The 24,834-nt window shown below is 42.2% G+C and overlaps 2 protein-coding genes and 3 long non-coding RNA genes across 7 annotated transcripts; 4 read left to right on the forward strand and 1 right to left on the reverse strand.

The window, feature by feature from the left end:
* Window positions 1–5: 5 nt before the first annotated feature.
* Window positions 6–1,950, forward strand: ccn4a (cellular communication network factor 4a; the record flags this gene model as incomplete). Its single annotated transcript, XM_019895951.1, has 3 exons — window positions 6–249; window positions 1,208–1,401; window positions 1,631–1,950. Coding segments are annotated over 3 exons (738 nt in total), but the record flags the coding sequence as incomplete, so codon positions are not given.
* Window positions 1,951–3,769: 1,819 nt separating this feature from the next.
* LOC109531595 (uncharacterized) lies at window positions 3,770–4,830 on the forward strand. The gene is made up of 2 exons (XR_002171200.1): window positions 3,770–3,872; window positions 4,521–4,830. It is a non-coding gene; the product is annotated as an uncharacterized LOC109531595 (long non-coding RNA).
* A 57-nt stretch (window positions 4,831–4,887) lies between these two features.
* ndrg1a (N-myc downstream regulated 1a) lies at window positions 4,888–21,066 on the reverse strand. Of its 3 annotated transcripts, none has more exons than XM_019895960.1 (16): window positions 20,992–21,066; window positions 13,260–13,334; window positions 12,739–12,774; window positions 10,546–10,651; window positions 10,341–10,461; window positions 9,388–9,450; window positions 9,215–9,275; window positions 8,032–8,118; window positions 7,890–7,946; window positions 7,706–7,809; window positions 7,546–7,602; window positions 7,421–7,472; window positions 6,926–6,973; window positions 6,530–6,565; window positions 5,943–5,994; window positions 4,888–5,157 (listed from the first exon to the last, which is right to left on the reverse strand). In XM_019895960.1, the coding sequence occupies exons 2-16, from the start codon at window positions 13,314–13,316 to the stop codon at window positions 4,904–4,906; spliced, it is 1,191 nt and encodes a 396-aa protein (XP_019751519.1). In that variant the 5' UTR covers window positions 13,317–13,334; window positions 20,992–21,066; the 3' UTR covers window positions 4,888–4,903. The 3 variants fall into 3 exon arrangements, with proteins under 3 accessions (XP_019751519.1, XP_019751518.1, XP_019751517.1); XM_019895959.1 differs by lacking the exon at window positions 20,992–21,066 and adding an exon at window positions 18,737–18,880; XM_019895958.1 differs by lacking the exons at window positions 12,739–12,774; window positions 13,260–13,334; window positions 20,992–21,066 and adding an exon at window positions 11,472–12,288.
* Window positions 5,442–12,732, forward strand: LOC109531598 (uncharacterized). The gene is made up of 3 exons (XR_002171204.1): window positions 5,442–5,454; window positions 9,328–9,332; window positions 12,470–12,732. It is a non-coding gene; the product is annotated as an uncharacterized LOC109531598 (long non-coding RNA).
* LOC109531599 (uncharacterized) lies at window positions 13,343–24,499 on the forward strand. Its single transcript, XR_002171205.1, has 3 exons — window positions 13,343–16,237; window positions 23,513–23,606; window positions 24,001–24,499. It is a non-coding gene; the product is annotated as an uncharacterized LOC109531599 (long non-coding RNA).
* Window positions 24,500–24,834: the final 335 nt, after the last annotated feature.

A 24,834-nucleotide genomic window follows, 5' to 3' on the forward strand; every position in this document is an offset into this window, starting at 1 on the left:
TGGGCACTGGCTGCGAGCACGACGGCGTCATCTACCGTAACGGCCAGAGCTTCCAGCCCAGCTGCAAGTACCAATGCGTGTGCGTCAACGGCGCCATCGGCTGCGTGCCACTCTGCACCGAGTCCAAGCCGCCGCGCGTCTGGTGTCAGAACCCGCGGCGCGTCAAGGTGCGAGGACAGTGCTGCGAGGAGTGGATCTGCGACGAGCCCCGGAGGGGACGCAAGGCAGCACCCAGGCACGCCGCGGAGGGTAAGTGTGATGAAAAGCCTGCAGTTTACGCCAGAATGCAGTGAAACTCCTCTACAACGAAACCTACATGGGCGAAAATACCCCCTAGTGTGAAAAAATTTTTCATGCATGAAAGCCATTCCCACTTTTCTGCCGCCCCCCATGACGGAAAGTCCCCCTGTTCCGTTATACGAAATCCTTTTCTCAGCTCTTGCCTCGCAACGAGATTCACTACAACGAAAGCAAGCCTTCCACAAAAGTCTAATCCAACAGCGACCTCTACTGCTTCGTTCGAAAACGGCAACGGCAACCACCACACTGGTTTACACAAGCGCAGTAGTCCAGGAAATATTTGTTATTGTTAGTTTCAGACGCAGCACGAACGTTGCCTTGCTAAAATGGCTACGAAATGGACCTTTGCAGACCAAGGAGGTAAGAAAAGAAAAACATTCACGCTTGAAGACAGGATAAAAGTCATAAAAATGAAAGATGGAGGAAGCAAAGTAAAAGACATTATCCAAGAAATTGATGGAAGTGAAAGTAAATGCTGATCGTAAATTTCGTAATTTCTTTTCCTTTTTTTCGTTCTACGCTGGCTATATGAAGTGTCAAATAAGTGTATGCTCATATTTATGCACGACGTATTGGAATAAAAATAAAGAGTACACACATACATTTTGTGTGTGTGTGTGTGTGTGTGTGTGTGTGTGTGTGTGTGTGTGTGTGTGTGTGTTAACATCTGAGATAAAATTTGCTACAGTGAAAAGCCCCCTGTTGTGAAAAATTTCTTGCTTCAAAGATGATTTTGTTGTAGAGGAGTTTCACTGCACCAGCGATCCAGACCCGAATCTCCTTAGCACCAAGACGCCACAAGATGGTGGCCAAAGTACTGCTTTTATGAAAGAGATGAATTTGCAAATGCCGAACTGCCGTCTCAGCATTTCTCGGCGCGTAACGCTGGCGCCTCTGCATGTGTCAGCGCCCCCGGCTGAGCTTAGCAGCTGGCACGAGAACTGCGTGAGCCAGACCACGTCGTGGAGTCCCTGCTCCAAGACGTGCGGGCGGGGCCTGTCTCTGCGCGTCTCCAACGCCAACCGGCGCTGCGAGCTGGTCAAGGAGTCGCGACTGTGCAACCTCAGGCCGTGCGACGTCGAAATCGCCAAGCACATCAAGGTACAAATGCCGGAGACCCCGAAACCTCCGACCTCCTTTCTCACTCTACCTGCTTCCTTCTTTCTTTCCTCACTCTCTTACTTCCCCATCATTCCTTCCATTTTCCCCTCATTCTGCCTTTCTCCCTGCTCATCTTCTTCCTTTCCAACCATCTTTTCTCGACCCAAATAATACTCGTCATGACGACGTTTTGAGTGAGACGCTTATCGGTCCTCGTTGTGGTCCTCAGACGGGCAAGAAGTGCTTGAACGTGTACCGCGAGGAACGCCCCTCCAACATGAGCATCTCGGGCTGCACCAGCATCAGGCAGTACCGGCCAAAGTTCTGCGGCGTGTGCACGGACGAGCGCTGCTGCATCCCGTATAAGTCCAAGACGGTGGACGTTGACTTTGTGTGCCCGGATGGCTCCACCCTCTCGTGGAAGATGATGTGGGTGCAGGCCTGCTTCTGCAACCTCAGCTGCAAGAACCCCAACGACATTTTCGCAGATCTGGAGAATTACTACGGATACCCCGAAGTCATGAACTAACTAGGCCACGCCCCCTTTTGTAAACGTTTTGGTGTCATTCCTATTTCATCTTTTTGTATTTGTAACTCTTCTCTTTTTTTCCTATTGGAAAAATATGTAAATAATGAAGTCATATATTTCCACAAAGGACTTGTTCAGCAATTTTTAAAAAGGGACTTTCTGGGTCAGGTGTGTGTGTGTTTGTGTGCGTGCATGTGTGTGTGTGTGTGTGTGTGTGTGTGTGTGTGTGTGTGTGTGTGTGTGTGTTTAACTCTTAATTGAACAAAGACATGACAAAAATAAATACCGAATATTTGTAAAGATGGGTCTATTAGTCTTCAGTTCTTTTCTTGCTGTTTAGTTGTGTCATTTTTCGTTTCTAAAGACTTGGTAATGCACAAAGTTCTCTCTCTCATAAATTTAAAAATATATTTTGCAGTATTTTCTTACTAAAAATTACAAAATATATTTTTTACAAGTATTTTAGGCTTTTGGTGTTTTTTTTTTTTTTTGCATGACTGGGGTCTGTGCTTGCTACCGCGACTGTTTTTTTTTTTGGGGTTGGGGGGGCACCGGGGGCGTGGTATTGCTGATTAGTAAGTGCACTCACCTGAGTGTACGGTGTGCGCATGCGTGTTTAACCTTCTACATGCGGTTGCCTTTGAAACTTTCTGCTGACTGCCAAGCGTGGACCTTAAACGTCAACATCATCAACGACGTGGTGCGGCTGAAACAGATTTATGAGGTACCTTGCACAGCAAATGAAGTAAGTGCCTGTTTTTTTTTTTCTTCCAATGTGAATGTGACACAGGTTAAGACTCGATTGGCTCACACACACACACACACGAAATATATATATATATATATATATATATATATATATATACACACACGTGCACGTTTTTTTACCTTAAAGACCAAAATTCTGTCGAAAACATTCAAGTAAAACGACCCCCCCAAAAAAACGACACGATGAGATGAGTTAAGTCATTTTTTTTCCTCAATAAATACAAACTGTTATGCGGTTCTAGCGCCAGCATCTTTACAAAGCCGTCAACAAGCACCTACAAATTCAAACCTTTTGCCAACGTAGTGCTAGTCAGAGAGGAGAGCGAGTTCTACACCGTTATCATGAATGACAACCAAATCAATGATGACAAAAACTTTTACGTCTCACTCGTACACTTGCACAAAGTGAACAAATGCGTTGTTTCGTTCTGCTTGATTGTACAGAGAAAAAAAAAATCGTATAAAACTGTTACAGTAATCGTTTTGTCTGCCGGCGTTGTTAATAAAGCTTTTTGATTTAGTGGTTTGACTAAAAAAAAAAAAAAGTATGTCCCTTAATCCTGTATGGTTTTCATCTTTAAAAAAAGTTTCTGAAGCGGAAAAAGAAAGTTATACAATTGCGAGAATGTAGCAAAGCTGTCAGTCTGGAAAAAATAAAAACAGGAAGAGACAAATAAGGATGCACAACAACATTCCTCTGCGCTCTCTGCCTCCCCCTAGTGATCCCCCCCCCTCCACATTCTACATCATCTCTAGACTCAAAAGCACTGATTCAACCCTCCTAATAAGGTTCAAAAATACATTGAAAAAAAAAATTTGCCTTCGGCTTGGCGTGGTCCACAAGGGCAACAAGAGCAAAGGGAGGGGTAGCACAGCAGCGCCTTTTAGACCACAGCGCCGTGTGTGTGTGTGTGTGTGTGTGTGTGTGTGTGTGTGTGTGTGTGTGTGTGTGTCATGCCTAAATTTTGCCTAGCAGTTAAAATTTTGCATGGAGCAAAGGTTTCACTGCCCAACGAGGCCCAGTAGATGGCCCTTTGGTTGGGGAAAAATAAATCAATCCCTCCAAATTCTGCCTGGCAATGGAGATTTTATACAAGCCAAATGTGGCTATGCCCCATCTGATACACATATTTTTTTTCATCACCCCTCAGAAATTCCATCCTCCCAGTGGTAGGTTTTGCATATGAGGCAAGTGTTACATTTCCCCCCACCAGAATTTTAAATCATGCCCACAGAAATTTGATTCTAGTGGTGGAGATTCTGCCACCTGGTGTCACACTGCCCCACTAACATGTAAAAACGTGGATAGTCGACTTTAAATGGTGGAAAAAGTTGTCCGTTTGGTTTAAAAAAAAACAAGAGACAAATAATGATGCACAACAAGCTTCCTCTGCGCTCTGTCACCACCTACCGATGCCCGTACACCCTACATCATTATCAGACCCAAAAGCACAGGTCCAACCCTCTGAATCCCGATTTAATTAAAAAAAAATTGACAGGGGTGCAGCAAAAAAAAAAAAAAAAAAAGGGAGTTAAACGACTTTTTTTTTTGCCAATTTAGCAGGACACTTCGGGGGCCTTAAGCAGGCCCTGGTCCACTGCGGGAGTGGCGGGGGCAGCGTCGGTCGCGGGGGCGTGGCCCCGCTGGTGGTCAGCCGTATGGGAGCGTGAGCGCGGGCCCTCGTTGGTGTGTGAGCGCGAGCGGTTGCCCTCGTGGGTGTGCGAGCGGGAGCGCGAGCCCTCGAAAGATGTCACGCTGGAACCCGAGGCTGTGCGGGAGCGCACCCGGCGGGGCATGCTCGCCGCATCCTCCCAGTGGTAGGTTTTGCATATGAGGCAAGTGTTACATTTCCCCCCACCAGAATTTTAAATCATGCCCACAGAAATTTGATTCTAGTGGTGGAGATTCTGCCACCTGGTGTCACACTGCCCCACTAACATGTAAAAACGTGGATAGTCGACTTTAAATGGTGGAAAAAGTTGTCCGTTTGGTTTAAAAAAAAACAAGAGACAAATAATGATGCACAACAAGCTTCCTCTGCGCTCTGTCACCACCTACCGATGCCCGTACACCCTACATCATTATCAGACCCAAAAGCACAGGTCCAACCCTCTGAATCCCGATTTAATTAAAAAAAAATTGACAGGGGTGCAGCAAAAAAAAAAAAAAAAAAAGGGAGTTAAACGACTTTTTTTTTTGCCAATTTAGCAGGACACTTCGGGGGCCTTAAGCAGGCCCTGGTCCACTGCGGGAGTGGCGGGGGCAGCGTCGGTCGCGGGGGCGTGGCCCCGCTGGTGGTCAGCCGTATGGGAGCGTGAGCGCGGGCCCTCGTTGGTGTGTGAGCGCGAGCGGTTGCCCTCGTGGGTGTGCGAGCGGGAGCGCGAGCCCTCGAAAGATGTCACGCTGGAACCCGAGGCTGTGCGGGAGCGCACCAGGCGGGTCATGCTCGCCGCCGGCACTGCGAAGAGGTTGTGGTGGTGGGTGGCGGGGAAGGGGTGGTGTAGACAGAAAAAAAAACAACAACAAATTGAACATATGTCCTGTTTGATTGACATTTTGGTACATTTCTCACATGATGAGCTGGTGTATCTAATAAAGTGTCCAAAACTGACTGTTCCAATCCGACGATTGATAGGGATTGCGTTAGAGGCATGTGTTGCACAGCCTTGCCTGATCCAGCAGATTTTTTTTTCAACAAAAAATTAGCCAGACATTCCATGATTCAATGGATTTTGATCTCATATCAGCTGCAGATGTTAATCATGCTTGGCAAATTCTGCTGAGTAGCAAATATTTTGCAAAGCTGCCAGCACAATGCATTGTGGTGGCAGAAAAATACCAAATGGTGATTTTGTGTTTAATGTTTGGTTTTTTTTTTGTTTTTACAATTACGTGCCACCAGTTATCCCTCGCAGTGAAGGCTTGTATGGTCCAACTTTTGCTCTGCTCCTTTCAGAGCTAAAAGATGGCCCCTGACATCATGTTTTGTTTGTTCTACTCATGGCCCACAAAATCTATCTAGTTGTGACGATTTTGCACAATGGGACCTCTTGCACTACCCTGTCAGATCATACAGCTAGCACTGTGAACTGAAAATATAATCTTACAACTCTATTTATTTTTAAATATACTGCCGACAAGTTGTGCCTGAGCGGCGGAGATTTTGCATATGTGGCAAGTGCAAAGCCCAAATGTGGCCACAAGGGGGAAGTCGTGTATTCGTAAAGAGCAACTTGGACTCACTGTATCCCATCCCTTGAATGAAGTACTTGAACGCCTCTGTCAGCTTGCCGGGCTGTACAAGAACAAAAATACAAAATGTCTTCACATGATTTATGTACTGACTTATATTTATTTCTAAAAATATTGTATGAATAATTTGCCTTTAAGATTTGAGTCAAATTTTGGCCATCGCCATGCTAGCGTGTGATCCGACTCGTACCGTAGCTAATGTTATTCACACGGTTAACTCTTAATTCATGAATGTTAATCAGTGTAATCCTCTATGACATAATATAGTTTTGTTATCACTATTTCGTAAATAGTGATAACTAGTGATGTGCTTCTCAGGTCGAATCCCCGAATCATGTCGTGGTAAATAGTATTTACCACGACATGATTACTACGAATTACATTTTGAGTGTTTTTCGTGTCAGTATCGCACAAAAGATATGAACGTAATCTTCAACTTTAAAATGCAGTACCCCAAATTTCCTTACAGAGGTAGCCAGAGTACAGCTATGCAAAGTATGTCTCCCCTTTAGTATTTATTTCATGTAATTGTCCATTTCTTAATCTGTCTATGAATCTACACATGACGTCATACACACCTGGTCAATCTGGGGCATGCCTCCACAGTCGGCCATCTGAATGGAAATGAAATATTACATGATCACAACACTGATTCATGATCAACTTCAAAGCAGGTAAAAAAAAAAAAAAAGGCAGTTAGATTGCTGACGCTGTTTTCTCCACAGCGCCATTAAATGCCACATTAACTTTGGCCGCCACGCACACTGCCAACGTTTTGGCCGGCGGCCTTTCGGGCCAGGCCACAGGTTGCAGCAAGTAGGTCAGATGCAGCAGATTGAGCACAGGCGCTGGTTAATGTGTCACCAGGTGAACACACACACACACACACACACACACACACACACACACACACACACACACACACGCAAGTTGTGTCATATCTGTGACGATCACAAATAGCTGGAGGCTCGCACCTTAAGCAGGGTTGCTTTTGTGGGGTCCAGTTTGGTGTTGCACTCCACCTGCGGACAACAACACATCAAAAGTTGGGTTTCGAGACAAGCTCAGGTTTCAAAGTAGGATTTTTTTAACAAGGGTTCAGGTTTCAAAACATGCGTTTTCAAGATGGGAATAGGGTTTCAATTTTTAATTTTAAGTTTTAATCCTTCGTAATAGTTTTTAAATTAGGGTTTCAAAATAGGGTTCAAGCCTGAGATGGGGTTTCAAATTGGGGATAGGGTTTTTAATTTGTTTCAAGCAAGGATTCAGGTTTCAAAGCAACGTTTTGAGCCTGGGTTTGGGTTTTAAAATTAGGGTTTCAACCATGTGTTACTGTTTCAAATTAGCTTTGATGTGATAACGTGTGTCAATGTGATAATAGCATCTTAAATTGGGGTTTCTAGCCTGGGTAAGAATTTCAAATGAGGGTTTAAAGCATTAATGTCATTTAGTTTTAGCGTGTTCCTCACCACGGCGTCCACAGCAGGCGAGCTGTCACCGACCACCAGAAGGCAAGGACACCTGGGTTCAAAGGTCACACATAAGTAGGGCGCCGAGATAAAACAAATGACAAACGCGACCGGCGCTGACTCACTTTAAGGTTCTGACGTTGCTGCCCGGCACTGGCCTCTCGATATCCAGGTCCCTCCGACTTCAAAAAGACAAACAACCCCCCAAAAAAATGTAAGTAAAATCCAATGAACTACTAAAACTGTAACTTCCCAGCCGCTATCAAAGGCACCATGACCTTTCACCTTTCGTAGGCCTTGATGAAGAGCTGCAGGTTGAACTGATTCATGTCCTTCATCACATGGTGGCGGTACGTGGCCACCATGTCCTGGTTGTGGTGAATCTCCTCCTGCGAGATTAGCATTTGGCATCGTTAGCATTCGTTCGCCGCCAGTCGCGCGAGCAAAGACTAGCATGGTGCAAGCTAACCTTGCCAAAGAGGTGGCTGATGACCAGGTCCGGCAAGGCATGGGTCCAGCCGCTGATCTAAAAATCAGAATTGGAGTCTTTTATCACAACATCCATGAATTAATATATTCATATTTTTGGATTTAAATTGGGCATTTGTTACCTTGTGCGCCGCCCAGTCCATCCAGCCCTCGGCACATGGGTTGATGTTGATGAGCACCAGCCCTTCCACCATTTTTGGGTAATCAAGCTACCGCAAGCATAACATTGATTATGTTGGATGACAGTCATTTCAATAAATGTATCGCAGTCATACAATTGTTCTTTAATTTGTATCTGTTTCCATGTAGTAGTAGTAGTAATAGTAGTGGTAGTAGTAGATTTTCCATCAATTATTGCCCACAAATGGTGTGCAGCGGTAAAGATTTTCCTGTTAGGGATAAGTTTTGCATTTCCACGCTAGATCTAGACACAGGTGTCAAAGTCAAGGCCTGGGGGCCAAATCTGGCCCGCCAAACCATTTTATGTGGCCCGCGAAAGCAAATCAAACATGGCAACTCCCATGATGCTTGCTAAAATATGTACCAAAATTTCAAATTCTCATATGTAATAAATAAGAGAGATATTGTAAACATTTTCTTGTTGCCAAAAGCCCCATTACAATAACTTATTAAACAATAGTTGAATAAACCGTTATTCTTGACTTCTTCATATGATTTCAGTCATAATGGCCCTCCAAGGGAAATGGTAACTAAAATGTGGCCCGCGACGAAAATTGGTTTGACACCCCTGATCTAGAAGATGGCGTTACTTTTAAATCCGGGCATGAAATCTTGTAATGGAGGTTTTGCAGTTAGGCCAAGTGTTGCCCCACCAGATTTTTTTTTTTTTTTGTGTAGCTCTTACCTACAAATTCTGCCAACCAGAACATTTTGCATTCGAGGCATGTGTTGGGGTGTTTTTTTCTTCCAATTCATGTCTGACAAATACTGCCTAGTCGTAGTCTAGCGCCAGTCTCCCTTATTTGAATTTATGACATCCCAGCGCCGTCCCCCCAAATGCAAACGAGATTTTGCGCTCAGAGAAATGGTGGAGATTTTGAAGCAGCGCAAGTGTTCTTCCCCATCTGACCCAATAGATGGAACTTTGGTTGTTGTGGGTTCATCATCCCCCTCAAATTGGGGAAATTTTGCATGATGGACAAGTGTGGCACTGCCCCACCAGTCGAGCAAATGATCATGTTCTATAAATACTGTCTAGTGACGAGTAAAGTATTATTCATGTCTTGAACATTTTTTTCTTAGTAAATGATTGTGTGAGGAAGAGGAGTTGTGTGTATGATTTACAGCGAACTTGGTCAGCATGAAGGCTCCGGCTCCCATCCCTAATCCAATAACAGACTTCAGCCTGCAGCGTGCACACAAACACACGCACACAAAACACACACGCGTGGTGTTAGAACAAGTCACAACAACAGTCTGTCGCATGGGCCATTGAACAAGCAAGCGTTGCAACCTACCCAAAATGCTTCAGTACAAGTGGGAGCGTCTCAGACAGTTCATCCATGGTCGGATACTCGTACCTGCGGGGTGGGGGGGCAAAAATAGTCATTTTTAATATAGGACAGAAAGAATTTTAAAATGAAATGCAAAAATAGAATGAAATTGTAATTGAAGAAAAACTCAAATGTATAAAAGTATCATAAAAATACCCCAAAAATGACCTAAAATATAATCTTAAATGCAACAAAAACAAAAAAGGGAAAGTTTACAAAAAACAAAATATAATTTGATATGTAAAATGATTCTTTTTTTAAAAATGGATGAATAAAAACGTAATCATCTAATTTTAAAAAATATTTTAAAGTATGATTTAACACTCAAATGTAATTTTATGTTCAGAAAAAGTATTGGAAACATCAAATAAAATATAACAGATTGACAATATCTTAGAATAATATGACCAATGAATGACATAAAAACTACTGTAAAATATGTTAAATATAGTAGAATACAGAAATATTCCATACACACACACACACACACACACACGCACATATTAACACACACAAAACATATATTCGAAATATAATTTAAAAAATGAAAAATGTCTTTAATATGATAAAAAATACAGACTTAAATTTAATAGAATATCTAATACTAAAATTCAAATTCATGTGCAATATAATCCAAATATTTAAAAATATAATACAAAAAAATCAAAATGTCAAAAATATGATAAATGAAAAAAAATAATTATCATGTACTTTAAAATAACCCCAAACACAAAATATGACATAAATATGACCCCAAAAAATTTGTTTATTTTTAAAATAACTATTCAATTTAGGTGAAAAAGAGGTCGCGCTCCCACCTGCCTAAACCAATACAAAATGAGGTCACCTGGCACCGATGTCGCCGACATCTCAAAGGTCACGCCGTGCTTTTTCATGTGCGTGTGCGTTTGGCTCACCCGGTGGAAAAGGTGTTCGCTCCCTCGTGCTGTCCGAGGGCGTCCACGTGACACACGGCAAAGTGGTGCAGGATCTCGGCCATGTCCTCATGCTGGAACAGCGAGTCCCAGCACGTCTTATCTGCCCCACAAACACCCAAAACATCACATCGAGATGAGTGCGAGGAAGACGAGCAAGAGTTGCTCGCGGGCCGTTCTGCCTTACGGTTGAGCCCGATGTCGTGGAAGGTGAGGACGACGGGCCGCTCCCCTTTGGGGACCCCCCGCATGGTGCAGTGGAGTCTTCCGTACGGGGTCTCTACGTCATGCTCCTTCCAAAACAATGCCAAAACACTACTTTTAATCATTAGACACCAGAAAGTGCTGGCTTCAATGTAACCCAACGTGGATGACAAATAGCCCATGTTGGGTTGAAAATAGACCCAATATGCAATTTTAAGTGTCTTTTTTTTTTTTTTAATCTATTTTGTAGGGTGCCCCTACAAACCCCGCGAGCGGACCCCGGATAAGTGGTCGAAGATGGATGGATGGCATTACAAAGTACTTGGTGTCAACATTGAAAGTGATCTGAATTCACATCAGTAACATAACTGAAAAAAACTATAAAAAAAAAAAGTCCATTTTTTTTTTTAATATTTACAATTTAAATTCAATATTTAACCCTTTCATGAACCAATAACGAAAACCTGATAACAGGATAAACTGTCCACTATAGTAACCGTTGTCCCTGAAAGGATTAAAATCCAAATCTTTTTTTTTTTTTTTTGCCTTTCGAAAAGTACATACAAAGTTAAAACATGAAATCAAGCGAAGCAAAAACAGAATTTCGTGATATTTCCTTCTTCATCAAAGTATGAAGGAAAATAATATCGACTCAAGTGGACGTACTTGTTTTCCAGCAACAATATCAGATGCATGTTACAAATGAATAACCAACAATTATTATTCATCAAGTGTTGGCAATTCACACATGTTGTTATATAAAACTTCCTCATTTTTCAAACCAGTTTCTTGGAACCGCTTTGCATTTCTGCACAAGTGCCTGAAAAAGCACCCCATCGTGCTATCTGCAAAATCCCCCCCCCCCCACCCCAAAAATAAATCTGACAAAACTCCCGCACGTGGACTCACGGTAACTTCAACGTCAGTCACGATCATCTCCACGTCGGAATCGTCCAGAACCATTTTTGCCAGAAACTCGTGATCGTATTGAAAGGCAAAAGTCCGAAACACCAGTGGGGGCAGTGGAGGGCGGCTCAAGACCTTTATAGCGCTAAGACGTAAGCCCCCCTGACCTCCCATGGTGCCTTGCGACCTGGTCAAAACAAGCTAATTCCAGATGGCGAGATCCTTAAATTGGATTGCCGTGACCAGGCAGCAGGTTCGCGGTTATTCACTGACACACTCAGGGGCGGGAACTTGAAATAAAATGGTAGACGAAATAACTCTGTTGTGTTTGTGCAGCTGTGAGATTCCAAAAATATTCCACCGGTCTTCAGGAATGTTCTTATGTAAACCTATTTCAGTGCCATTCTGATGTCAGATATACAAAAGTGGCACTGGAATCGCGAATTCTCGTTGACTTTCTACTTTTTTGTTTTTCTTTTTACCTTCACCTCCTGCTTGACCGAGGGAAGAGGGTGACCCGTTTTACCTGACGTAAACACACAAGACGTCATCCGCAACCCCGCCCACACGACACGAGCTCATAGACATGTAGGCCGCCCGCGCGTAATCCTGTAGCGCGCACGCGCTTGTGCGTGCGACACAAACAAGTTGTGTTGGGCTGTAATCATCACTGTGATGAAATCGATCCGCCTCAGGCATTAAAAAAAAAAAAAAAAAAAGCCCTCACATTTTGATTCCAAGTACCGTTCAGTACGGAAGGAACGTATATTAGTTTTACAAACAACATATGGTCCAGGTCATTTTTAGAGCAGGTTAAAAAAAGAAATGCGAAAGTGTTCACTTTTAGTTATTCATTTCAAAATATTTTTAAATGTTGTATTCCTTTCATTAACTTGTATTTATTCCATTTAAATGTTTAAAATGATGTAAATGTTGATATAAACAATTTTGTATTATGGAACACATTTGAATAAATAAATTAATAATGCAAATGGCTGGAGAAAAAAAACATTAGACGTGCATGAGCAGGCAGACCTAATTAGCTGAGCCCAGATTCGATTTCCTGGCTAACGAGATCACTGAAGATGAAGCCAAGACCATTAGTGTCACTTACTCATTTTGCCACTAGATGGTGCAAGCCCAGGTGAATCAAACTGGGTCATGTGACAAAGGTCGCTCGTTCAGATAAGATTTATTAGCGGCCTGGCTAATAAGTGCTAGCATACCTTGATAGCGAGCTAATAAATGTTCACCATGTGTGCAAGCATACCTTGATAGCGAGCTGCTGCACCGCCTCCCTCAGGCCCTGCCACACACACACACACACACACACACACACGCACACACACACACACACACACACACACACACACACACACACACACACACACAAAAAAAATAACATTATACATCCCAACAACACAATTAGCATACGACTAATCCTAGATCCCGAGAGACGGTCAAGTCCACCGACATCCGTGTCGCATATATGTTTGTTTTGTGAGTGACAAGTCTTAAGATATTGTTGAAATACATTTTTTGTAATATTTCCTACATCATGTCATATTTCGTATAGTTTGTTTAAATTTGTATTTTATTTTACTTTTATGTATTTTTACATTCATACTTTTTTCTTATAGTTTTCTTATGTTTACATTTTTCGAATCATATTTTTATTCCAGATATCTCTGAGTCAGATGGTTTTCTCTGTCAGTCACCCTGCATCTTATCGCTCACAGCACTAAAACGGCCATTATAATCCTTATATTAATCATGAAAATGAATACATACGGGCAGTTCCCTGTCGACCAGCAGAGGTTTGGATTCAACAACCTGGATGTCGTCCATGTCAATGGGCTGCGCGGCCTGTTGGACCACAAAACAATTTACGTGACATTACGATAGAGTTACAATCCAAATGTGACTTCCGCAACCTCAGCGTGTTTTCTCGCCCACCAACTGGTTCTTCTGGTGCGTTTGCTATGTTCGCACCCCTTTGGCAGTGTAAGAAAAATGAGACTTGTTGGCTTGAGAAAAAACGGATGACTTTTGCTCTCTTTTGTTTCCACGTGAAATGCAATTTAAGGCCGTCGCCCAATGCGGCCTGGTGAGAGAATGTGCCGCCAAGCATTGTGGATAGTTTTTTTCTTTTGAATATCAGTCACTCAACATGTCCTGTCAGGCCTACTGTGCCCACATGCTTCTTTGACGTGTGCTTTAAACACACCTCATCTGCTACTTGTTGTTAACATGGATGCAGACACGGCTTACTCGTATAGTGTACACACAATAGAAGTACAGATACTTGCATTAAAAAAAGTGTAGACTCTGAAGTGTACTTAAGAATACAAGTAAAATTATTTTACTTTTACTGTTACAATTCACATTTGATAGCTTGATATTTTAAGTTTTTTTTTTTTTTTAACCAATAACTACCCAGCGTTGGCGCGTATGTTTTATGCTAGCAAAATGCCTTCCAATACGTTTGCTAGCATCGTGACCCAATAACGAAAATTGCTAGATGAGCGAATGATAACTGACAAATACAGAGTAACTTTGGTTCGCCAATTAAATTTGTTCTGTGGGGTAATTTTTCTTTTCCTTTCTTGCTCTTTGCTACTATAAAAGTAGGTTGCAACTTGGCTATCGCAGGAAAACAGTTGAGAACCACAAATGTGGACCATGTTTGCTACTTGAAATGTAAATGCCACATTAGCACATCGTGCTACTCGTGTGTGTCCACAGTTAATGGCTTGTCAAGCTGACACAGCGAGACGTCTTGCACAGGAAGTGTGAAATACGCTCTCTCTCTCTCTCTCACACGCACACGCACAGGCACAGGGTCGGGCCAGCCGGGAGACCGGAGCGATCCGGATCACACAATGGCAACGAGGAATATCAAACAACACAGCCATTTTTTGGGTGGGCTGCACTGCGAAACTTTTGTTGAAGGACAGGGAGAAGGAGGAGAAGAAGAATAACAAAGAAGGCGGGGCAGCCACAGCGATGCCTTGACCTGTTCCATGTGCTAAAATGCTAACATGATGTTAGCAACTTAAATGATGTCACAGTAGCTACTTATGGTGATGATGTTAGCTCCTTGTTGTCTGTATGACATAAGAAATTTGTATAGCTATACTTGTATATATTGTGGTGGCGTGTGATGTCATTGTTAGCTATTTTTTGTGTAGATGGTCGCTACTAGTATCAGGGATGTTAGCGACTTATTGGCATGTTCATAAATATGCTCCGAGCGTTCACTCCGACTGTTCCGAAACACAGACCATTGTCGAAATGAACAGTTCGGTTATTCAGAGTGCACCAACACCAGAATACCGCGGAAAGTTCTAGGCGCACCAAACTGGGGACATGGTGCATGCCAGTGCGTCAGGCAGCACAAATAGAAATGGCTAAAGCATGAGATGCTATTTGGTTCAAACCATAGATTGCATTCGGAAATTAACAGGAGCTGGACCTTGCGCTGCCTTTCCCGATGATGTTTTCTACTTGTAACGTAGAGATGTTGGCTACATGTTCTACAAAGGAAGCTACCAGATGTCGATACGATGTTATGTATAGAAAATTGGGGGGGGGGGGGTAATTTTATAGATGTGGCTTGTATAGAGTACTTTAGCAATATGTACGTGCCTGTTGTGTAGACGTTTGCGACTTCTTGGGAATGTTAGCAACTTATATCGATGTTAGCAACATGTATAGCTGATTTTTGCTACTTGTTATAACCTACTTGTCAGTGTTCACTACTAGCTGTATAGACAATGTTAGCTACTTGTTCTGTAGACAATTTTTGGTACTTCCATAGGTTATAGCTACTTGTGTCAATGTCAGCTACTTGTATAGACTTCTAGCAATGTGAGCAATTGTGTTGCCATTAGTTGCTTGTTGTCTTCGGGATGTATGCATAAATGACATTGTCTAATTATAGATGAGACAAAGCTAGCAATTTATGAGCTTTCGAATCCAAAAAATGCTAACATGGCAGAAATTGGCTTTGATCATCACACCTTCCTGTGTTGCTATCGTCACATGACTAGCGCGTGTGCTCTTCTATCAAAGCTGGACATTTGATTTTTCTTTTTTAATTGGGGGAGTTTCATGCAGGAAATTGGATTTAATCCTCAAGATCCTAAACTTCCTGTGTCCTCATATGCCGCATAACCGTTGTACCAAACATACGTGTGAACTTTTTCTCACAAGGGTCTTCTTATGATCGTAGAATGATGGTGTTTTAAGGGAGCATTCCGTGCTAAAATGCCAATATGGGAAAACAGACTCAGATCTTCATAGTGAAAAGCTTCCTGTGTGCTTATCGCCGCATGAACAGCACACGTGCCGTGAAATCGAACACACTCGTGTGAATTTTGACATCTTTCACCCCCAACCCCTCACAAGGGTCTTCTTATGTTACTAGAAGGGTGGTGTGAAGGAGCCATGGGAAGGGAGTAGGTTGGCAGCGTTGGTTGTTGCAGTTTTGGTGTCTGTTGCAACCACCGCACGTCAAACCGGTCTCTCGGTGCGTGTCCTGACTGCTCTGGTTGCTGTGTTTTTTTTCCATTCTTTTTTTCTCATTGCCTAAAGAAATGCTGGCACAGGTCCGACTTGTTATGCAATCGGGGGAGGAAATGAAGGACGGGGAGAGAGGGGGCGTCAGGATGGTCCCACAAATCTCCTGCCTTGCATAAAAAGATGAATTAAACTGAAACAGATAATGATGGCACTTTAAATTAGCAGGATGGAAGCAGGTAAACCATGTGAGTAACGTTTTTTTTGTACATGATAGTTGAAGATTTTAGCAACTTGTTCCATTCCCAATGATACAATACATCTTTATTTATATAGCGCTTTCACAACAGCTACATAAAATAACAAAATACGGTAATATAACACAACGCATGACATAAGACATGGACAGTCATGCAATCGTAACAGCTATTCCTGCATACGCCTTCTTGTTTGAAGCAGGTATAGATGAAAGAGGGAAGAATCAGTGTCCTTTCACCATTGCATACTCATTGTGTGCATGACGTCCCACACGTCTGCCACAAGCTAAGTTTGAAAGTAAACAAGAAGCTGTACGGTCAATTGACGAAAAAAAGATAGTGGTTTACTTCTCCCGTCCTATGTAAATCCGCCACACAACAAACACCATATGACAACACAAAAGACAAAAAAACAACAAAAAAAACAGACGGTTGTTAACTATGGTGCCATTTTCTTGCGTGATGATGTTCGTATCAGCAACCTGTTGCATTCACAATTTGAGCAAGACAATGTTAACAACTTGTATTCACGCTGTTAGCGACTTATGAGATACACAATGTTAGCTGACTAAGCTAGCACCTTGTTATATAATGTTAACGGATTACAGTATGTTCACAATGAAAGCTGACAATTTTAGCTGCTTGTCGTCACAATGTTAGCTGACGATTTTAGTGACTTGTATTCATTGTATCTGCGGATGTTAGCAACTTGTTAACTGATTTGGTTTCCCACTTGTATTTATATACAATTCATATTGTAAGTTGATTACGTGATGCTAGCTGCCAGTGTTAGCAACAGTTTATCTTAACCATTTTGGCTAAAAGTGTTCATTTATATTCATAATGTTAACAATTTATGTTCACGATGTTGGCTGATGATGTTAGTGACTTGTTGTATTCACAATGTTAGCAACTGGTTAAATACAAAGTACACAATGGCATCTGAAGATGCTAGCAACTTCTTCCATGTTATTCACGATTTTTGGTACTATAGCTACTTGTATGGATGGTAGCAACTCATATAGGCTATGTCAGCGATATTAACGCTTGTTGTGTAGATATTAGTCACCTGTATCTAGGATAATAGTGACCAGTTTAGAGAACTTGTATTGCTGATGTTGATATTTGTTTTATAAACGATATTAGCTACTTGTCGTGTTGACAACTTGTATGGACAATGCTTGCTAAGTGTGCAGAGAATTTTGGAACATGGATAGATGTTAGCTACTTGTGTGCACTTGTGTTAGCAATGTTAGCTACTTGTTATGTAAATATTAGCTACTTGTATCATGATTTGAGCTACTTGTTGGATAAATTATGTTAGCTACTTATTGTATAGACAGTTTTTTTTTTGCTCACGATGTGAGCTATTGTTTGCGTTAACAATATTAGTTAACTTTTTGTCTCTCCTCAAGGATACTTCTCTCTTGAATCCAAGGTCTGCATCCATCTGCAGCAACAATGATTGCTTCCCTAATCTTTTCTGACAAACTCACTTAATCTGTCAAATCCCTCGCTTGTCAAATATCAACAGAGGCAAGCAAGCTAAACTGAACTAAACTAAGCCGAGGCAGACCTACATTTGTACTAAACGACCAGAGAGAGAGGGGGGGGGTCCTGTGTTTTGTGTGGCAGAGTCATGAAAGTGGGCGAGGATGCGTTCAAGAACCAGATTTTGTAATATCTCCACACAAAAACCGGAGGGACCCTGAACGCGGCTTCAAAGGGATTAGTTACCAGGTCAAAACAAAACAAATAAGTGGGAATGTAACACTCTAATGAGTTCACCAACCCACCCACCCCAAAAACGAGGGACCCTGAACGCGGCATGGCAAGGATGAGTTACTGGGGCCAAAGGAGGACACGCGTAAACAAGCCACCAAAAACTTTTTGTCGCCGCCAAGAATGCAAAGTAAAACGTCTCGTTACGCAACTTGATCATCGAATCATGTGACCAGAGTGCTGTCACCCAGTCACGTGGTGTCTCCAGCGATTTCTCTTTCTCTTTAACGCATAAAATGAAAAGAGATAAAACACATTTTCACCATTAGCGGGTTAAAATAATCACTACATTAAAATACAAGCAAAAATTACCCCCCAAAAAGTAATCCAACACGCTCGTGACCATAGAAAAAAACGGATTTTTTTTTAATACAAGAAAAAAACATGACAATGCACCTTTTTATGTGCACAATGACGTTTTTATTGTTCACATTTCCAACTCTACTGTGACTATAAACTAAACTCCGACTTTTTACGTCATTTGTTTTAAATAGGCGCATTTATTTATGTGTTTATGAATTGTAGATTGCACGGAAAACCCGTCACATGTGCATCCCCCCTTCCCCCCACCTCATAAAAAAAAAAAAAAAAACACGTCCGGACACGTCTTGACCAGCAAATCCGCGTCCACACACACGCCTCTCCTCCTTTTCTGCACGTGAGTAAAAAAAAAAAAAAACATTTTAAGTCTTTAAAAGTCCAACTTACCAGCAGATTTCAAAATGTCCCGAAAGAGGCGACGTGGGGGGGAGTCCACCCAAAAAAATGTCTTTCAAAAAAATGTGAGGTGTTGTATTCAGTGACGGCAACAGTTTTGTTTACAACGTGCGGGCGGATGTATGAGGGAATTTTATAAAGCCTGGGGAGGGAGGAGATGAGAGTTACGGAGGGAAGGGCGGGGGCGGAGGGCGGTGGGTTCAAACTCGGCCCACTTTTCCCGGATTGGGCAACATCTGCCGCGGGGAGTGATCGTGCAACCGAGTGTTACTTTTCCACAGCTTTGCAGGAGCACAAAAAAGAACGACAATAAAATTCCCTTTAAAAAAAAAAAAAAAAAAACGAAACAAAACTGCATCGTACACTAAAAAAAAAAAGTACAGCTAGTTTGCACGGGGACAAAATTGCACATGTGCAGCTATTGTACGTGACGCCCTCAAACGGCGGAGCAGCAAAATGTTGGCAAAACCGTGTGACGTTCAATGACCCGACTCAGGAGGTGGGAAAACAGAGTGGCGCAGGAACTCTGTACAACTTTCTTCAATTAATCCATATATGATGTGAACCGTAACCTGACAAGGGTAGCAGGCATGCTGGAGCCTATCACACCCATCTTCGCGCGCTGGACGCCACTCGCCAGCCAATCGCAGGGCACACAAAGACAAACAGGAACCCTTCACACTAACAGTCACACCTAACGATAATTTTGTGTGCAATTAGCCTACTGTGCATGTTGTTAGAATGTGGGAGGAAACCGGAGTACCAGGAGAAAACCCATACACCCGGAATTGAACCCATGACATTTGCACTGTGACTCGGATGTTTTCAAAAGCTCCAATTCAGAGATGCGTACTTTAAAAATGGAAATATCTCCAAATTTAGTGCCTTTTTTTTCTGTTTTTCGCACCAATTCCGAGAATGCTTGCTATACGCCGGTATCCCAGTTTTACCAGCGCAACCCATCAGAATTTGAATTTGACAGTTGTACCGACATTATTCAGGCAATGAACATTGAGGAAATTTTCCTGAAAATTCCGAGGGCGCCCGCCAAGAATGCAGCCCTCGGGGCGCGCCCCTAGCGCCCTCTTGCTAGCTCGACCTCTCGATCCTCAGATCAGCTCCTCTCATGTGTCAAAATCAACAGCGGCATTTCTCATCCCTGAGCAAATCGAAACGGTTTTGGGGTGTTTCCTCTGGGCGAATGCCAGATGTTTTCATTGCAAGACAAGCCGAGGAGGAGGAATGCCGCCGGGCCGCCAAGGAGATAACGCGGCACAAAGGAGGCCCGTATTTCGGCCTCCGCATCCTCCTCCTCCCGACTGGAGGGCACCATCAAATGCTCCCATTTTTTACTCGGGAATTGAGTTTCATAAGTGTGCTTCTTGCAATTCCGCAGCGATGCGTCCGGCTTTCACGCCTCCTTGTGGAATTTTCCACACCTGCCGACGACTGACTGACTGTTGCACTGTGTGCGCGTGAGTGGCCCCGGCTGAGGCACAATAGGCGCACTGTTGCCTTGTAACGCGAGCGAGGCCCTCAATGGGAACACAATGGCCGCATTGGAAGAGGCCAATAAACAAAACGAAGGCAATTTTCTTTTTGGTGATGGTGGGGGGTGTGGGAGGGGGGCAGTATCTTATGTAAAATGTGTAGCACAGTTTGCAGCGCAGAAAAAAAAAAGCAACAAATGTAGGTTGATAGTTGATCACAGCAGCAGCGGTTTGGACTTTTACCCGCTAGATTACACTTTTGTTTGCAGGAAGAAGTCAGTGAGTGTGGATGGGGTGCCGAAAGTCAAGTGTTCCAGAACACACGCGTTGTGCATTTTCGTTTTGACTTCATCTTAGCTATAAAAAAAAAAAAAATCGATAGTACATCAACCAGATTGCTCAACAGTTGATAAAAGTAGTGGCGGACTTTCACCCTGGGAAGAGCCACTTTGGACCAGACCGGGAAACTTTCTTCGCTGTCTTCGAAAAGCAACAAATGTGCCTTTTATTTGCTCTTTTTCGATGATAGTAAATTGCCAACATAGCAACAAAACGACGACAGCTCAACAGAATTACAAAGGTTGTCATTTATTAGCCATTCAACGGAGTTGAGGCTAGCAACACACGGCTAGTGGAAGCTAGCAGCGTAGCACTCCTTCACCGGTCTTGTTAGCATTTTCTAAGACTGTTGCCGTCGCCACCGTGTCATTCCTATGCAGGGCCGTCGCGCTATGACAATATTTTACAATGTCTGACCTTGATATCGATCGTCTCACTCAAGTGGCGATAAGACTGCCCTCCTTTGCCTGTGGGTGTCGATAAAACTGTTACTGAGTGACTCGCCGGGCGGTGGACAGATTGAAGGTTTAATAGCGCTTGTTTGCTCTGTGTGCGCAAAGGTTAAGTTAAGAATAGTGCTTGAACATGTCCAACCGCTATTTCCTGACTGTTTGCCGAGTATCCAAAGTTGCCGTGCCGCTCAGCTGACAGATCTTTAGCTTCTTCCGAGAAAGATGCCAGACTCATGACATGACATGACATGACATGACATGCTACGCGCGACGCCTTGGCATTTTGCACGCATTGCTCGTACTGAACGCTCCATTAGTTTGAATGAGGGCCAGGGCAACCGCAGGATTATAATTCATAAAAAAGGGAGGGGGGGAAAGATACACGCACATCCAGTACAAATGCCATTTATGGATATTAGCATCTAAGCATCCGCACGCAAGTGTGTATAAGTTAAACAATTCTTAACACAGCCTTTAGCTTCACCATCTGGTTTTTTAGATTTTAAGATGTTTCAGGGCAGGTTTTGAAGTGCCCCACCAGAAGCAGAAGATGGCACAACGCAAGGGAAATTTTTATCCCATCTTTATTTTTCTATTTTCCTCTCCTGGATTTTAGCATTAATAGCTCATTCATGTAACATTCAAACAGCTGCGCAAACAAGCGATGATCGCAACTTTACAGCAGTCACTGCCGATTTTGCGTTTACGGCACTGCTTCGACTTTTTGTGCAGTCAAGAGAAATATGACGAAAAAAAAAACAAGTCGTGAGAAATATTTGTATTTTTTTTTCTGTCAAACACACAAAAGAGTGAAGAATGGCGATCTTAACGGGGGGTGTCTTCCTGGATTTGTTTTGTGTCCTGTGATACACAACATGAAACAGAAATGTGATGTCACGAGCGGCGGAGCAACGGGGTTTATAAATAAGCTATTTTTGAGGATGGGATGTTTTGGGGGCGAGAAACGACAACAATTGACATTTGGCACTGTCGCAGTCAAACATTCACTCTGGGCGTCAATGAACAACAAGACACTACTAATCATTGCGGAATTGTTTGGGAGCATGGAACTTGGGTGTCTCAAGGACAACGGTCACGCTTGTTTGTTTTAATATTTGAATACCGAAGTGAACAATTAACACAAAGCAGGTCATATGAATCCAGCGTGTTGTAAATCAAAGGTTAGTGACTCGGTATCATCGACTTGCGTCAATAAAAAAAGGTGATGACGAATAATTGAAACTTTCAAAGGCAAGCAAATGTTTTGTCTTGTTTGGAACTTGAAAATAAGCCTAAGAATCCCTTGATGTGATTTTTTTTTTTTTTAAACTACAGGACATTTGTTGAATGCTATTAAGGCATAGCATTGTAGAATAAATTTTATTTGCATTTCACATTTAGCATGCTTATAATGTGTATAGGCGGCCCAGTTGACCAGTGGTTAGCGCGTCGACCTCACAGTGCAGAGGTCGTGGGTTCGATCCCTTCCTGTGTTGAGTTTGCATGTTCTCCCCGGGCCTGCGTGGGTTTTCTCCGGGTACTCCGGTTTCCTCCCACATTCCAAAAACATGCATCGCAGGCTAATTAAACGCTCCAAATTGTCCCTATGTGTGAGTGTGTACGCGAATGGTTGTTCGTCTCTGTGTGCCCTGCGATTGGCTGGCAACCGGTTCAGGGTGTCTCCCGCCTACTGCCCGAAGACTGCTGGAATAGGCTCCAGCACCCCCCGCGACCCTTGTGAGGATAAAGTGGATCGGAAAATGGATGCATAATGTGTATCTCCGTTATAGTTACAATATTATGTATATTACACTTAAATGTTTTTTTCATTTTTTTAATATTTCATATCTATATTCTCTTCTATGTACTTTTTATTTTTGAATACTTCCTAAAAACGAATTACACTTTATTTACAGTTTGTTTGAGTATTGCAATTAAATTAGTACTTTTTTTGTATTCTTTTTAACTTCTATAAATACATGTATTTTATTTTTGTACAGTAATTTTATTTATTTACTTTTATGTATTTTTTTTCTATTCATCAAAATGTTTCTCTCCTCTTTCACGACATTGTTATAGCTGCATCACAATTACATTTGTGGACTTTTTTTTTCACTCTTTGCATTCCATATCTCCATATTCAGTTTAAAAAAATGTAGTTTTAATTTACTTGACTTACTTTATATATTTCCCTGTTGTAAATTTCATTCCTGAGTTTAATTAGTATTTAGTATTGTAGTTACATTGATGGAAATGAAGAGCTCAATCATACTTTGATTTATTCATTGACTGTTTTATTTTTGCATGCTTTTTGTACTAAATATCCCTAATAAAAATGAAGACAAGACAAAATACCGAACATGAACTCATGACTAAATGATGAAATTGCTGCTTGTTGTTTTATTAATCACATGCTCCTGGTGACTAATTATTGACTGTGCTGGGTGTTGCCTCTGTGTGATGCAATCCACCCCCCTCCGCCCCAGGGTTGTGGTGGGCGTGGCTGCGCACGAGGACGACGAGTAAGACGTGACCAGGCGACCCGGATGCGGCAGTGCCGCCACGTGGCCAGATCAGGAAGTATTATGGAAAATTCACTTTGTAATGTTTGTATACAAAAATACATGAGACTTGTGACAATTGTTTTTATTCATTTATTTACATTTTGGCTGTCAAACTTGATAAACGGTACCAAATGAACTATTACGTAGCAGTCGTAGGTTGAATGTTTGGTTCTTTTTTTTTTGCATTTCCGTTGTCATAAATCCTAAAGATAAACGGTTGTGTGACATCATCTACAAGGGATGTCGTTGGATTTGTTGTAACAATTAACAAAATAATCGTACCGGTCTTTTTAACGTTAACTGCATTTATATTACTTTTATTCTATGATACATATAATTTAAAACGTCATTCAAATTGATTGACTTAAATGTACCGGTAATTCCAATCGAATTTTGTTTTGAAATTTCAGCAGACAGACAGGGGCAAAGATGATCCTTCCCACAATCCATCGCTGCGACGGATTACGGCGGTTTGAGCCACTTTGGGTGATCACAGCCTGAGACGGGGGTTAATCCTCACAAAGCAGACACACACACACACAAACATGTAAACAAATTGCAAGACAAAAATTGTTACCTCAGCCAAGGAAGTTTTTAGTTTTGTGGTTTTGGTATGTGTTCACCTGTGTGGATGTATAGATGGATTTCAGATTGTCAATGGCCACAACACAATTAGTGATAGATTTCTTTTCTATTTTCATTTATTTTACATGCTCTATACTTTTGAATGTAAAAATTGCATTTTTAATTAGCATATTTTAAAAAGGATACTAAATGAAATATTTTTTTACATTTTAAATAAATTCCACATTACATTAGCCATAATATTATGACTGAGTATTATTTATTCCGGGTTCATCTTTTTCCCCAATCACATTAAACTAGAATAAGAACTAATTTTATGTATGGTATCAGAGTGTTTCACTGTCATCTGTCAAACACAGACCAAAAAAAAAAAAAAAAAACGATTGCATGCTAGTTCTCAATCTGGGTCGCTCCAATAATCTGCCGACAAACACACAAACATAAACCTCCCTTCCTCTGGTTGCCATGACGACAGGACTCACATGTTGCCTCCTGAACGTTATCAGTGTATAAAAGACGGCGTGACCCTGATACAGTCGGTCAAAATGGAACACCGCAGAAATGTGCACTTTTGAAAGAATGTTTTACATCAGAGAGCGTCTTATCCTTTCGTGCACATTAAACACGTTTGTTTATTGTGGAAAAAAGTGTTCACCCCC

This window comes from Hippocampus comes, unplaced genomic scaffold (genome assembly GCF_001891065.2).
Source record: "Hippocampus comes isolate QL1 unplaced genomic scaffold, H_comes_QL1_v1.1 scaffold16, whole genome shotgun sequence".
Lineage (NCBI taxonomy): Eukaryota > Metazoa > Chordata > Actinopteri > Syngnathiformes > Syngnathidae > Hippocampus > Hippocampus comes.

What these genes read in the sequence shown, in the direction of transcription:
- ndrg1a (XM_019895958.1), bottom strand. Translation starts at nt 11,642, where the DNA reads ATGGGAGGTCAGGGGGGCTTACGTCTTAGCGCTATAAAGGTCTTGAGC. An exon ending in CTTGTACTGAAGCATTTTGG is followed by an intron (nt 9,276 to 9,387) that starts GTAGGTTGCAAC and finishes TGCACGCTGCAG; the next exon opens with GCTGAAGTCTGTTATTGGAT. An exon ending in AGCAACGTCAGAACCTTAAA is followed by an intron (nt 7,473 to 7,545) that starts GTGAGTCAGCGC and finishes CTTTGAACCCAG; the next exon opens with GTGTCCTTGCCTTCTGGTGG.